The sequence below is a fragment of the Oppia nitens genome, unplaced genomic scaffold (genome assembly GCF_028296485.1).
Source record: "Oppia nitens isolate AA-2021 unplaced genomic scaffold, nextdenovo-longstitch-racon4-pilon3 scaffold1_pilon_pilon_pilon, whole genome shotgun sequence".
Lineage (NCBI taxonomy): Eukaryota > Metazoa > Arthropoda > Arachnida > Sarcoptiformes > Oppiidae > Oppia > Oppia nitens.
This window is the reverse complement of record NW_026533199.1, coordinates 9,137,291-9,151,847: the sequence shown is the minus strand read 5'-3', so window position 1 is coordinate 9,151,847 and position 14,557 is coordinate 9,137,291. Positions and strand designations below refer to the sequence as shown.

Genomic DNA, 14,557 nt, shown 5'->3' with positions numbered 1-14,557 from the left:
TTCATTGTATAAAATATAAAAGTTTTGTCTGTTATAAAACAAATTTGAGCCAATTTTTCGAGATTTGAATTTTCCTAATTGAGGTCACATTATCTAAACTTACAAAATGTTAACAAAATTTTTTTAACTATTGTATATTTAAAAAATTACTAATATAATTTTAACTATTGTTAAATTATTCATTATTAAAATTTTAATGTTAAAAGTAAATCCTGTAAATATATTTATTAACTAATTTATTAATAGGCAAACTGTTCCCTCAAAAATATATATATAAATATATATATAATATTTATTGACAATAAATACAACTCTCGAAAAATGGGCTTTAATTTTATCGAAAGTGTAATTTGTTTCGGATTAATTAATTTGAATTTCAATAAAATTATTTGACAATTATTGTTGATTTAATTCACTTTTTGAAATAATTATATAAAAATTTATATATAGAATTTTATTTAAATCGTTAACTTTTTAAATTATACAAATTTTAGTAAATATAAATATAAAATATTTGTTTAAAATCATTAATTAATACTTTGAATGATTGTATTAAAAATTTTATCTAGAATTATTTAAAACATATAAAAATATTTGTAAATATATAACTTTTATAAAGAAAAATTAGCAAACTTTACAATATTTGCAAAATAAATATTTATAGATTGCGTTTTAAAGGCACGATTAATTAGTTAAAAAACAAAATATCAATAGTAGTAAATAATATTTAAGAAATAAATAATAATAAATATTTTAGAATCTAAGTAAATAAATATAAGTATAATTTCTTATTAGAGTTAGTTATTAAACATTATATTAATGCATATAAATATATATGAAAATAATAAAACTTTTTTATATTAAAATAGACTAATTTCCTTGAAGTGCAAACCAATCACAAGTTTCACGTTTTAAATTCAATTGATTTAGAATTATATGCGTTCCGCCAATCAATACATTTTCAGTGACTCTATCGTAATCCCAAACAGAAACCTATCGATAATTCATATAAAAATAATTAGTAATTATTTGTCATTAACTTTACTACACTTATAAACCTGAAGTGTCTTTTGTTGAAGTTTTTCAATTGGTATTCCGTGATAAACAATCATTTCCATGAATGTCGGATGACATGACTTATTAATGATACGCGTCTTGCGTTTTGTCACTTTACTTGGATCAGGATTAAGATAAGTCTTAACGTAACAATCGGGTGCAGTTGAACGGCATGATTGCAAGTTCTTGGCGTGCATTATCATAATGACTAAAGACATATTCTTGTAGACAATGGACAACTTCACCTGACCAGTAATCGTTGGTCCATAAAGTGTGTCACGACGTGATACTGAATGAGGTGTTGACGGATAAATGTGACCTAAAATAGTAATAATATTATTACAATATAAAACTTTTTGTCCAAACATTAGGCAAAGTTTAAATCAATCATTAATTACTTGAAGGCGAAGCTATGTTAATAGTAGTCGATGTGTTAACTCCCTCCTGATCTCTGAGCAATGGATGAAAAAATGTATAAACAATGTCTGAGTGAGATATTTCATGAGCCAAACGCATTAATCCCGACACAAATTGCTTGATTTCGTGCATTCGTTGAACGGCTACATCTCTAGTGTTTGAACGGATCAAATTCGAAGATCGCGGTAATACATGAAATTTCGCCAAAGGATACAAAACAGTGATCTTATCATTGAATTCAATGAATTCTCTATACGATCGGTGAATAAAACTGGGGTCGGGTTGGAACTGTCGATCAACTCTAATACTATAGTAATAGACTTTTTCCTGTTCGTACTTCTTATAACAGTCGACCACTTCAAGCGCCGTAATCTCTCCGTCCGATTCTTTGGTAAACTTTTTGGGTATAAATGATAATAGCATTTGATCGTTATGGTCACCAGTAAACCTATTTTCACAATTCAATATTTTTCAAAATTTATTATTAAGTTTAAAATTTGTAATCACATTCTGTTTACTACTACAACAGTTAATACCTTAATTGTGCCAAATTGTGAATAAAAAAGTTAAATTTAGTAAAACGTGATCGCAATGATTCCTCAATCATACGAGTAAACTGAGACATGGCTTCAGATTCACTTAATCCAGGCATAAGTGCTTTATGAATATATCTGATGGCTTCAGTATTAAGACCAGAGATACGCGATGACATCATCAATGAAAACAAAGATAACAAAAAATTTGCGTTACGTCGCAAACAGTTAAACGATTGACAACAAAGATCAACAAAAAATTGAAACGCTTTCGATGGCTTATCACCGCCATTGATGACATAAGCCATATCTTGAGTTAATACAAAGGCCACCCGATCTCGTTTTATGCCTTATTTAATATATTTACTATTAATTTATTAAATAAATTATATATTATTGAAGACATACCGGCCATCATTTGCGCGTCTCCCAAAAATTTGCCGAAATCAATGTGAAACAAATGTCCAGAAGTTGTAAGCATTATATTATCATTATGTCGATCACAAATACCCAACAAATATGTGGCCACAGAATATCCGGCACAAGAATAGGTAAAATTCTCGACTGCGTTGTGATACTCGAGTTCAGATGTGTTATGCTTTTGTAGCCATTCATAAATGGGTCGATCTTTGAAAGAACCGGTCAATCCATGCTCTAACTGAATCTTACGCAGAGTTTCACTATAGCGAACCATTTCAATAAATCCTTTACGAAAATCAGTGGCCATACATCCAAAGGTCACCATTCGTAGATCTAAACCCTCTTTAAGCCATACTTTATCCATAATCTGAATCATTTGCATCGATAGCATATCCTGTCTTAAATCGTCACCGACCTTAAAGATCGCCTCAAGTGACGAAAAAGATGTTTTTGTGTCAGGATTTTTGAACACAAGTTTTAACGGCAAAGAATTAGATGGAAAATATGAGCAAAGTTTTACATCAATACTACAGACAAGCATTGATGGAGTCAATGGCAAAACAGTTGGATTTTCAATCTATAATATTTTAAACAATAAAATTAAGATTTATTTATATTTTGTTAAATAATAAGTCAAATAACAAACCAAATAATCGTTAACTGATTCCAATTCGTTTAATAGTGTTGTAAGCCGTTGTGATTCTTTAGCAGTCTTGACGTGATCGCAGATCTGTGAAAGTGATCGACAAAGATATTCTTGTCTATCAATCATCAAATTTGTCGATTTGCCTATTATTGCCAATAATGAGTTCAAATATATTCGAGACCGATATGTAAACGTTTGGTCATTAATATTGCACTTAAGGATCCAATAGAGATGATGACAAACACGAACAGAAGTCAATGCACTCTCCAAAAGAAACCAAAACAACGGCGAATCCATATAAGCGTCAAAACTATAATATTTATCGTTAATATTATTAATAATGAATTGATGAAAATTAGTAATATTTATAATAAATTATGTAAATTAATTGACTCACCGCAGGGCTTGAATAAGTTGTGGCATAAAATCGCACAACTCATCCGAAGTTAGCTTTTTAAGCCATTTAACAGTTATTTGTCTGACATAAATATCTGGATAAGAGGGCATCAATAGTTGCATTGAATCAATAGGTGATAATTGTGACCAATGTTGCATCATTTGATAGATATCGCTCAAAGCTGTCGGTTCCCAGGAATGTGACGCCAAAAGTACTTTAGGAAGAGCTTCGGGACAATCATAGAGATAATACCTTCGATCCCATAGTTGTTCTCTTTCACCACAAGACATTGTCTCTAATGGATTTCGTTTCAACAATTGATACAATTCTGTCTGTGTGGCCGAATCCAATGAATTAATACTTCGCCTAAGTTTAGAAGCATCACTAGATTGATCCCAAATAATTGCTGGAAATCGAATTTCGAATTCGGTTTCGGGAAAACAGATGTGAACAATTGGATTGGTTTTTTCGCAACAAAATGAGTTAATAAGTTTGGCATCGGTTTCAATTGAAAACTCTGGTGAATTTATCCACAATGGGATCAAATATTGTCCATCAACTAAGACTTGTTTGTGATCAAACAACTGCAAATATCCAATACCCAACTCTTGAGTAGCAACAGTTATTTTATTATCTTGACCAGTTCCCGATGAAACTGTTGGTGGCGACGAATTACCATCAGTTTGTGATAAATTTTTTATGCCAATTAAAGTGATTTCAAGTTTAACTTCACGAGGAAGATTAAATATGGGCCAATCAAATGGCAACCATTCATCAAATGTCAAACGATTAAATAAATACTTAGTCGTACTGACAGTTTTGGTGGTAGCCGTCGATAGATTGTGATCGCCGTGAATCAGTCGAAACCTTAACTATCGTTCAAAATTTAATTAATTAATTTATATATATATAATATACAAATATTTCTTATTTACTTTATACTCCTTGAAAGTGGACATCCATTCTGGTTGTAATTGACAACAAACCCCAATATAACATAAAAGAGTGTCCATTGATGAAGAAATGTCTTTTTTGGTTTTTTTCTTATTCCTGAGTAAATCGCAATCAATTTCAAACTCAACGGGAAATGTTTGCGAATAGATATAAATGAGTTGTATTAAAGCTGTTCGCAATTTACACAATGCATTATCTAATATCTCCCATAATTTTGCATCAAAATCTGGTATTTGTTTTATTTTAATATCGTTTGTGTTATCATTTAAGGCAGTTATTGAATCCCGTTTATATGTCCCAAATGCGTTACATAATTGTGAAAAATTTACGGCCGATTCCGTTAACGCTATTGTCTCTAATGATGATAAATGAGTACAAATGGCTTTCACTGTCTGAATGATCGATTGTGACTGTAGTTGTCCACCACTCGACACTTCAAAATTAAAATCAAATCAAATTAAATAATTAAATTTAGTTAGAAATTAATAAACACATACTCCTAGCGTCGGCTCTCAGTTTGCTTATCTCTCGGTCAAAGTTTTCGAGTAAAATATTGATAGTTTCTGTATTTAAATCACTAAATTTCCATATAATTGCTTTCGGAATAATCTCATCGACGGTAAAGTCAATGTTATTGTCGTCAATCATTGTTCGAGCAAACAGTCGATTCAATTCTCTTATGTAAACTAAACTCAAGTGAACATCTTTATCGAATTTCAGACATTGATGAATATACAGATAATTGGCTAATAATGAATCGGCTGCAAAATATTCTGTTAATCCGTAAACTTTTAGTACATAATCGTCCATTTTTACCTAAATTGCCATTAAAAAGATATTTATCGAAACATAACATTCAATTGTAATCTTCAACTCACATTAGATGCATCTTCAACAAGAGTACAGATAACATGCGATATAATGTGCTCTATACTGGTCTCGACATTACAAGTAAAAGAAACGGGTTGTTGGGATAGTTGTGTTTCAATAATAAGTTTAACACTTAATGAAGTATCCCGTTGTGAGTCCAGAGTAGGAGATATAACAAGTCCTGAATTACTAATGTAATCATTATATTTAAATTGTTGTCTTAAAGCAATGAGTTGAGTACTGAAATTGTCCAGTTCTTCATTAGATCTACACTTCTTTGTTGTCACACGAAATGGTTCATTAATATCATTATAACTAATTGTATCCTTATTTTTATCGTCTTTTTGAGCTTTTATATCTTTTTTACTCTCCTTTTGGAAATAACAATAATTTAGTTTAAGATCATTGTTTTATTTAATAACTTAACAATACTAACCATAAATGCAGACTGTGGTTGATCAACACTAACCATTGTTTGCGATTTCATTTTGCCGATGACATCGTTGTCTGTGTTATCTGTTTCATCCAATTCAAAATTATTGGAAAAGTTTAATTCATTTTCATTGTTTTCATCTCTAAGACTCAGTGGATCAAACAATTGAAGTACATTTTTATTTTCGTTATCATTTAAATCAATTAAGTCTTTGCTTTTTGACTTTGAATCGCTGCTGACGAGCGTTTGGTAAACATTTGAGTTACCATTAGTGACAAGTTTTTTAATGTCTTCAAAAGTTGTTGAATTTGATGTCATGGTTTGTTTGCTATCGTTGGTTACAAATGAATAATTATATGTTGTGTTTGAGAAACCATTACTGGAAAAAGTTGGAGCCGAAAGACTATGAGATAATTGTGTGGCAATCGGTGCCAATCCATGCACTGGACTAACAGGTGATACCTATTAATATTAATAAGTTTTGTTTAATAATGTTTAGCCACTTATCAATAATATACTATTAAAAGCTAATCATAAAAGCAAACAAAATGAATCAATACTCCGGCAGATGAAGAATAAGAATAATTAAAGAAAGCGGACGTGCGGTTAGTTGCAGACACTGAGGGACCACTCATTGACCACATTGAAGGACGTACTGTTGGAGGTGGCGGTTGAGTCATTAAACTTGTTGGACAAACACTTTGGTTTTGCCATTGAATATATGATGAATTATTGGCTGTCGAAGACATCGGCGGCGGAGTTGCCAATGATGTTGTCACTGGTCTTGTTGTAGACCATTGGTTATTGTTGAAGACGGTGTGTCCCGCAAATTGATTGGCCAGTAATGAGTTGTCATTTTGGTTGCAATCCATCCGAAGGTTTATTAAATCATTATATTTTGAGTGCTGTGGCGGCGGAGGAACCGATTGGAGAAGTTTGGCGTCCGATGAACTTACCGTCGATTGTGGACTCGACGTCGATGCGCGTGACGACGAGTGGCCAACCATTGATATAACACAACGTCGCGGAGGAAGTGGCGGAACTGATCCTAAATGACAATCAAAACAATTATATCATTATATTTAATGACATATATGTTGACAAACAAACCATTGTTTTGATTCATAGTTTGTCAACAATTCATGTCTTGACTTGAGTTTGACTTTTGTTTACAAAAATATATGACTTCTTCAGCAAAATATAAATTTATTTATTTATTTCAATATATATTCAATTGATTTATATATAATATATGTATAGAAAAATAATTTATTATATATAAAACTAATATTCACTTTAATTGTTATAAAAATATAATAATATATAAATAAATATTTAATTAATCAAAACAAATGTCATTTTAGTGTCAATTCATTTGTTAACCTTTTGGACCAAACAATCAAACATTTGTTTAGTATTTTCATTATTATTATTATTATTATTATTATTACTGTTGTGTTGTGATTACACTCTCTTATCATTGCATTTCATTCAATGATGTCATCAATGACTCTATTATTGGTTTTTATAGTAAGAAAAAGCCTTAACTTTAAGTGAGAGAAGAGATCCCAAAAAATCAATTAATTCTTTGAATTTTATATTTTTTTATTATTAAAAAATAAATTACAAAATGATATCAAATTCATCGATGATTTGTTTTTTTTATTAATAATTGTATCGTTAATAGGGTGTCGGCTATACATTGATAAATAAACTTTTTAATTTATAATTAGATCACCAAATCTAAGTCAATGTAATTAAAAATCACTAAACAAGTTACTAAAAATTACCCTAAAGTTATCTATATTTTAGTAAATATTTTTTAGTAGATTAAATTATTATTAAGTTTAAAATATTATAACAATTATAAAATCTCAATAGACTTTATTAGATCAATCCATTAAATCTTAAAAATAATTTTAGTACATGTAAAAATTAAATACAATTTATATTTTAAAGATTTGCAATCATAATAACTACATTTTACTAATTTTATCGTTTTAATAATTATGCAATTAGTAAATGTATTGCAATTAAGCAGATATACAATCATTGTTTTAAGTTAACAGTTTAATATTGAAATAAATAATCTAAACAACTATACAATTATATAATTTGGAAATATTTGTATTTTTGTGTATATTTCCGTCACACAAATAATTACTTTTAATGTGTCTCCAGATTATTAATAATTATTAATTTATTAAATATACGTTAGATCTCCACGTAATAAAATGTAGCATGAGCAACATGCATAAGAAATAGTTAACACGTGCAACAATACTTACGCGCTTTCAGTGTATTATAAAAAGTATATTTTATTTATTTTTTATTTAATAAATTAAAATTATTAATAATCGCCGACACATTAAATTTAATTGTTTGCGTCACACAAATTTGATACAAACATTGAACAAATTATATAGTACTATAGATATATATATACTGTATATATACTGTTTATAATAAACTATTATTAAAACATGGATCTAAATAGTAATTTCATAATTGAAAACACTGTAATATAATTTTAAATCTAAACAATAAAATTATGCAAATATTTTTTATGATACATAATTAAATAATTACTACATTAATTGTTAAAAAAATTAATTTAATATTAAAAGGTTAAGTGTAAAGTTAATTATAGTTAAAATAAAATTGTTAATAATTATATAGCCGTTCACACAAATAATATATTAATATAAAAAATATCCGATATTTAGATGAAAAAGTAATATAAAATGACTTCAATTCAATGCTTTATTTATGAATTTTTTGTTTGTTTTTACACTTTTATAATCAAATATTTTGTTGAATTTTGTGTTTACATTACGCTATTAAAGAATATTCTATGATCTGAATAGTAATTGATTGAAAAAATAAATGTTATTTCACATCAAAAATTACATCAAATAAATATTTTCTATAATTAGGTTTTTAATAATATTTATAACATATGATATACATTGCTATAATTTTACTTAAATTGACAATTAATTATAATTTAATTTATAATTAGTATTAAAATATTGTGTATTTAATATTTGTCCAATAATTTATAGTATTATCGATGAAAATCATTATAAAAATATTTTGAATTATCAAATCTTTTATTTCTAGTAAATAATTGATTTGTGGATACAAAATGATTTAAATAATATGAATATTGATTATTAGTGAATTTTATATTGAATTTTTCAAATACAAAATATGTTAAAATAATTAAACAAAAAAATAATTGTTTCTAAATATTAGATAAGATATGAATATTAATTGAATTGCAATTAATTATAATTGAATTCAATTGAATGCAAATAATGTGTTATTCATTGAATGTTTCAAATTGTAAACGCATGCGCTGTCAATGTATACGGTCTACACATTGACTGAAAAGACAATATTATGATAACATTTAACCACAGTTTTGATCACTTAATTAGTTTGATTTGGAAATCATTTTTCAATTGATATACAATTTAATTATCATTTGAATAACAATTAAATGAAAATAAAGTTATTAAACATTATGTAATACAGTATATCGTAATTCAGTCAAACTGTTGACAAACAACGTTAACACAAAGCAGTCGTTTATTGAAACCCTTAAATGACTTTTGATTTGTAAAGTGAATGCAAATACCGTACTATTGATTGTTTGTCTCACACTTTATCCACAATTATTGTGTTGTCTATTGACTATTGACTGTAATCTTTGCGACATTTGGTGTCCAGCGATGGGAAACCTGTCGTCATGTTGTTTGCCAAAGAAGTCGGACGACGAAATCAACGAAAGGACACACATTTTGGACAATCCCGTGTCTTCACCCGACGGTATCTATCAATTGATGTTTGTATTGATTGTCACACATTGTTGACATTGTTGTTGATCTTTGTTTTAGATGGAAATGATATGCGATATAACAGTTGTTTGCCACCAGTGCTGTCACCGACTTATGGCACACTCAACGGCCGCACAGAACAGAACCAATTAAATAATACATTACACAAATTGGTGGCCAAAGTAATAGACGTGTCGTCCATCGACAACAACATTGAACAAAGCGATTGGAATGAAAGACAACGAACTTATGGCCAACGGTTGGCTAATATCAAGAAACCACTTCTTCTTAAGTCTAAATTGAAGTCTAATACTCAACCGCAAGGTTTGCAAAATTGACATTCAATTCAATGTTAAATCAATTAATTTGAAATGTATTTGTCATTAGTTTCCACATCAATGTCGAGTCGAAATCTAACGATTGAGTTAATCAGTGAAGAAGATCTTAATCTAATCAACTATTTCAGTGAAAAGGCTACGAATGCCGTTCTCAACGGCTTTAAAGTACACTGTGACGAGTCATTTGTCGTCCAATTTGATCCCTGATTTGAGTCACTCATTTGCGATCAAGTTTTATCATCGATGCAACACTTGATTGTCTTTTACTCTTTAGTGTAATTAAGTATATCTAATATTTTTATATTTTATCATTATACTACTACTAATATTATTATTATTTCTATAAATTTAATAAATCGTTAAATTATTAATCATTAAAATCAAGAAATAATTTTATTATAATTTTTTTGGAAAAATCAGTTTTTTATTGGCTTTTTATAAAATTGTCGATTAAAGAGATGACATCAGATTTGTCGTGATTTTATAAATAAATTATAACAACGATTGTTAGTCTCGGTTAGTACGGTAGATCTCGGAAGGCATTTACACATTATTAAATTGATGTCTTATTTGCAAAAATAGTAATAAAAGTTTAGTCAATTTGCAAATCAAAGACATGAACCAATTTTTATCAATCAATTCACGTCAAAATTATTTTAACTATAATTTTATCATAATATAAAAACACACCAATATTTTTTGTGTAAATTATCATTTTTGTGTAAAATATATTATAATTTATTGATAAATTTATTGAGCTATCAATTTAAATATATATATATTTCCCGATTTTGACCAAAAAAGACATACTGGTATAGTAAAAGAAATAACGATATTTTATACACATTTTATTTATACAGTATTATGATAGACATTGACATAATAGTGTAATTGAACATGCTTATTCTTTTAAAAAATTTATTAATATGAATAAAATGTTAATTAAAAACTATTTATTCATGTTTAGTAATAATTATTGTATTAATAGTAAACTTTTATAACAAAATTTATCCAAAATATTAATTGACTTAAAACTAATTAAAGTTAAAACTACTTTTAAAATAACAATAATTTATGGAAAATATTGAATTAATAATTACATTGAAATCAGTTGTTATAAGACTATTAAATAACAATACATTGCTTTAAGTTTTCAATTATTGAATGAATCGCTTGACTGTTGTCAACACTATTGCAATAACTATAAGGCGTTGACGTTATTCGTGACTGAAGTCAAGTGAGTCTTGTTTTGACTTTTGAGTGACATTTAGTCCAATTGAGTGTCTATTTGTTTACCGATTTTTTGGTCATATAAGTGGTCAGACATGAGTTCATCCGATCTGATCTGGAGTCTCAAGAACGGTGACCTCGAGTCAGTTATAGAGCAGTTTGAGTCCAAAGTGAGACACGAGTCATGTCTTGTATTAATTGTTTGTTGTTTTTAACGATGTTTTGTATATTTTGTGTCCAACAGAAAGTCGATGTCAACGCTTCACTGGACGGCCGATCGGCTATTCATTACGCCGCCGATTATGGACACACAGATATCATTGAGTTTCTAATCAGTAAAGGAGTTGATCTTAACGTAAGTCATAAATATATAATAGTATAGTCGGCGCCGACTATCACTTTGATTGACCCGATTTTTAACGCTTAGGCTGTGGATAAACACGGCATAAGTCCACTGTTGGCCGCCATATGGGAGGGACACACGGAATGTGTGCGACTCATGATTACCAGCGGCGCACACAAGAGTGGCCGCACTCCCGACGGACAGACATATCTGGAAGCCGCGGAAAAAGCAGAGATAAAGTCACTATTAAAGTGATACATAAAATACATTAATTTTTTAATTTCTATTTTATTTAATATATTATTTGCTTTCAAATAAATTGAAGGCAAAAGTCATGTGATTTATACGAAACAATTATTTTATTTTTTGATAACCTCTTGTCGTAATATAAATACCTTTGAAAACAAAAATAATAATTTACTTATAAAATAATCTATATATAAGATAAATATATTTTTATCTATAACTTAATATAAACGTATATTTTTTATGCCAATTTAATTATCTTCAAATAATTATGCTCTTTAATTATTATTATTGCTTAATTTTTATTAAATCATGAATGTATAAAATTTGAAATATTTATTATTTGTCAATAAAAATGTTAAATAATAAATTTTAATAAAATTTTATTACCGGTAATACATTAGTAAGAAAAAGGAAAAGTACTAATAAATACATGATTTGCCTATCTTTTGGCACTTTTTGGTGTTTCAATACAGTGTTAGTATAAAAACAGATGCTTTGGATGACTAGAAATATTTTTTGAAAATATTTATAAGTAATACATATTTAAAGTCAGATCTGATAAAAAGTCAGTAATAGATTTGAGAAATGTTGCATAAAATCTATATTATTATAAGATATAAGCAACGATATCACTAAATATAGTTTTTTAGCAAATATAAACTTAATATAAAACTTTTTGTTTTGTATAAATTAATAATAAAATACAGAATTTGTTTCATATATAGTCATATATAGTTTGTGACCATTTTTAGACTAAGAAACTATTAATATATAACTGTCTGAATGGATATAATACGAGACCAGTTGAATGCAATCACTATTTAAAACTCTTCGTGTCGTAGAAGGGCTTCGCCGAAGTCAGTGGCCTGACTGCCGACAAACACATCATAACTGTTTAATATCTCATCTTTGGTTAATTTTCCATCCTATATATGGTTATATTACAGATAAAATATTTAAAAATTGTAGAAAATATTATACTATAACCGGTAATAATATATAACAAACCTTATTGGTGTCCGATTCTGCAATTAAATGTTTGGCTTCAGCTTCAGAGTGATCATAATCAGGAGGAAGAACCCACTCTCTGATCTCATCTCTGTCCATAAATCCGTCTTTGTTTTTATCACGAATATCTTTGAACTGTTGTTTCTCTCTAATTACCCAATCGGGCACCTGGTCTGCGGAAGCATCGGGTGCATACATATCAGTAATATATTCGTCAACTGATATTCTTCCGTCACCATCTTTATCAATGTCTTCTAGTGTTTCATCGACAACAACATCTCTCATATGTTGAGCTTCTTCGGGATGAAGAAAATCCAAGAATTCACTTTTGCTAAGAGAGTTATCTTGATTACGATCGGCTAATTTCCATCGTCTTTCATCTCGTCTAACAAATAAATTCAAAATATTATCTTAAAAAGTGGTCAAATAATAGAGAGTATAAGCAATTGATTACTTCAACATTTCTTTATAAGTGTTAACATCTGATACAGAGTTGACTGTCATATCTTCCAAGAAACCAAAGGTGCGATTCTTGTAGTCGATCCATAAAAGTTGAGTCATTGAATCGTCGTCTCCCGTATGGCTCTTCCACTGTCTGTCGACGTCATCAATGATATACTTATTTTGTGTGTAATGAATCCATTCTTTGAGTTCATCGGTGGTGACGAGTCCATCGCTGTTCTTATCGATTTTGTCCACAATTTTGGCCAATCGTTCTTTACTCTCTTCAGGTGACAATTGGTCAAACTCGTCGGCATCCTCTCCAAGAAACGCTTTGTGATCATAGTCTGTATTGTGATTACCATCGCTGGACTCATGCAAATGTTCGTCTTGTTTTTGCTTATGAGTCTTGTCGTCGCTGTTGGGAATCGCTAACCCAAACACTAACGACAACACCAATATATTGACGAGAAATTCGGACAAAATGTGAGACATTCGGCCAAATGACGGACAGCGGACACAATCGGGAAAATGACTACAGATTTATACACTAAATGACAATTCAATCAAAACAATAACAATTCAATTGAAGTACACGTGTAGTAGTGATTAACGCATGCGTTAAATAGTAATTATTAAATACTGTATTTTAAGCTAAAAACAATAGGAGGGCCCTCCCATTCATTAGACTTTATCACAAGTTATAAAATATTGTTTTAATGTTTTTTAATTAATATTCAAATTATATACAAACTTCTAGTAAACTAACTTTTAACCGAATTTTAATCAAAACAATTTATTAATCTTTAAATTGACTTAAATTGATTATACATTGTTTAAATACATAATAATAACTTAAATTTTATTAAATAAATATTGAAGTAATAAATTTTTAAAGTAATAGAATATCCATAAAAATATATTTATATTCACAAATTTAATCGATAATAAACATTGAAAAATAAATTATTTTTTTATAAAATTAGTGCCAAAATAGCTGATTCTTTAAACTAATAAATACATATATTTCAGATATTAATGTAGAATAGTTCAGTTTAGTAGTTAAATGTGTAGTTAAATACTAAATTTTATCCATTCATAAATGTTTAGTCAAAATATAATAAATATGTAACTCAGCTCAGGTATGTGGGAGACAGGTATGTGCAAGACATGTAAGTTTTATATTTTGAAAAACTATAATAACTAATATCAAATCTGATACAAATTTAATATTACCGGAATATTTTATTCGAAAGCTGAGTAGATATTTAAATATTATTAATTTTAATTGATTTTAATTTAATCATAAAGTTTTTAAAGATATCATAATTTGTTGAACTAACATAATATTGTTGTATTTCTTTATATATATATATATAA

The 14,557-nt window shown here is 28.4% G+C and overlaps 4 protein-coding genes across 4 annotated transcripts; 2 read left to right on the top strand and 2 right to left on the bottom strand.

The window, feature by feature from the left end:
• Positions 1-842: 842 nt before the first annotated feature.
• Positions 843-6,907, bottom strand: LOC128952370 (phosphatidylinositol 4-phosphate 3-kinase C2 domain-containing subunit alpha-like). The gene is made up of 13 exons (XM_054297756.1): positions 6,837-6,907; positions 6,287-6,774; positions 5,730-6,188; positions 5,302-5,664; positions 4,921-5,239; positions 4,405-4,856; positions 3,470-4,341; positions 3,073-3,382; positions 2,415-3,003; positions 2,010-2,355; positions 1,455-1,921; positions 1,059-1,375; positions 843-993 (listed from the first exon to the last, which is right to left on the bottom strand). Exons 1-13 carry the CDS (start codon positions 6,850-6,852, stop codon positions 871-873), a joined length of 5,121 nt encoding a protein of 1,706 aa, XP_054153731.1. The 5' UTR covers positions 6,853-6,907; the 3' UTR covers positions 843-870.
• Positions 6,908-9,265: 2,358 nt separating this feature from the next.
• Positions 9,266-10,228, top strand: LOC128952398 (uncharacterized). Its single transcript, XM_054297792.1, has 3 exons — positions 9,266-9,560; positions 9,629-9,892; positions 9,956-10,228. The coding sequence occupies exons 1-3, from the start codon at positions 9,464-9,466 to the stop codon at positions 10,111-10,113; spliced, it is 519 nt and encodes a 172-aa protein (XP_054153767.1). The 5' UTR covers positions 9,266-9,463; the 3' UTR covers positions 10,114-10,228.
• Positions 10,229-11,054: 826 nt separating this feature from the next.
• On the top strand, positions 11,055-11,865 carry LOC128952402 (myotrophin-like). The gene is made up of 3 exons (XM_054297797.1): positions 11,055-11,306; positions 11,381-11,491; positions 11,564-11,865. The coding sequence occupies exons 1-3, from the start codon at positions 11,232-11,234 to the stop codon at positions 11,732-11,734; spliced, it is 357 nt and encodes a 118-aa protein (XP_054153772.1). The 5' UTR covers positions 11,055-11,231; the 3' UTR covers positions 11,735-11,865.
• A 170-nt stretch (positions 11,866-12,035) lies between these two features.
• LOC128952390 (calumenin-like) lies at positions 12,036-13,806 on the bottom strand. The gene is made up of 3 exons (XM_054297784.1): positions 13,191-13,806; positions 12,737-13,121; positions 12,036-12,654 (listed from the first exon to the last, which is right to left on the bottom strand). Exons 1-3 carry the CDS (start codon positions 13,670-13,672, stop codon positions 12,550-12,552), a joined length of 972 nt encoding a protein of 323 aa, XP_054153759.1. The 5' UTR covers positions 13,673-13,806; the 3' UTR covers positions 12,036-12,549.
• Positions 13,807-14,557: the final 751 nt, after the last annotated feature.

Bases quoted from the DNA above. Each gene is read 5' to 3' on its own strand.
- LOC128952398 (XM_054297792.1), top strand. From the start codon at position 9,464: ATGGGAAACCTGTCGTCATGTTGTTTGCCAAAGAAGTCGGACGACGAA. The intron at 9,561-9,628 runs GTATCTATCAAT...TCTTTGTTTTAG, and splicing joins TCCCGTGTCTTCACCCGACG to ATGGAAATGATATGCGATAT. The intron at 9,893-9,955 runs GTTTGCAAAATT...ATTTGTCATTAG, and splicing joins GTCTAATACTCAACCGCAAG to TTTCCACATCAATGTCGAGT.
- LOC128952402 (XM_054297797.1), top strand. From the start codon at position 11,232: ATGAGTTCATCCGATCTGATCTGGAGTCTCAAGAACGGTGACCTCGAG. The intron at 11,307-11,380 runs GTGAGACACGAG...TGTGTCCAACAG, and splicing joins TAGAGCAGTTTGAGTCCAAA to AAAGTCGATGTCAACGCTTC. The intron at 11,492-11,563 runs GTAAGTCATAAA...TTTAACGCTTAG, and splicing joins GTAAAGGAGTTGATCTTAAC to GCTGTGGATAAACACGGCAT.
- LOC128952390 (XM_054297784.1), bottom strand. From the start codon at position 13,672: ATGTCTCACATTTTGTCCGAATTTCTCGTCAATATATTGGTGTTGTCG. The intron at 13,122-13,190 runs GTAATCAATTGC...TTTATTTGTTAG, and splicing joins ACTTATAAAGAAATGTTGAA to ACGAGATGAAAGACGATGGA. The intron at 12,655-12,736 runs GTTTGTTATATA...AACCATATATAG, and splicing joins CAGAATCGGACACCAATAAG to GATGGAAAATTAACCAAAGA.
- LOC128952370 (XM_054297756.1), bottom strand. The intron at 5,240-5,301 runs GTGAGTTGAAGA...ATGGCAATTTAG, and splicing joins TTGTTGAAGATGCATCTAAT to GTAAAAATGGACGATTATGT. The intron at 3,383-3,469 runs GTGAGTCAATTA...TAAATATTATAG, and splicing joins CAACTTATTCAAGCCCTGCG to TTTTGACGCTTATATGGATT.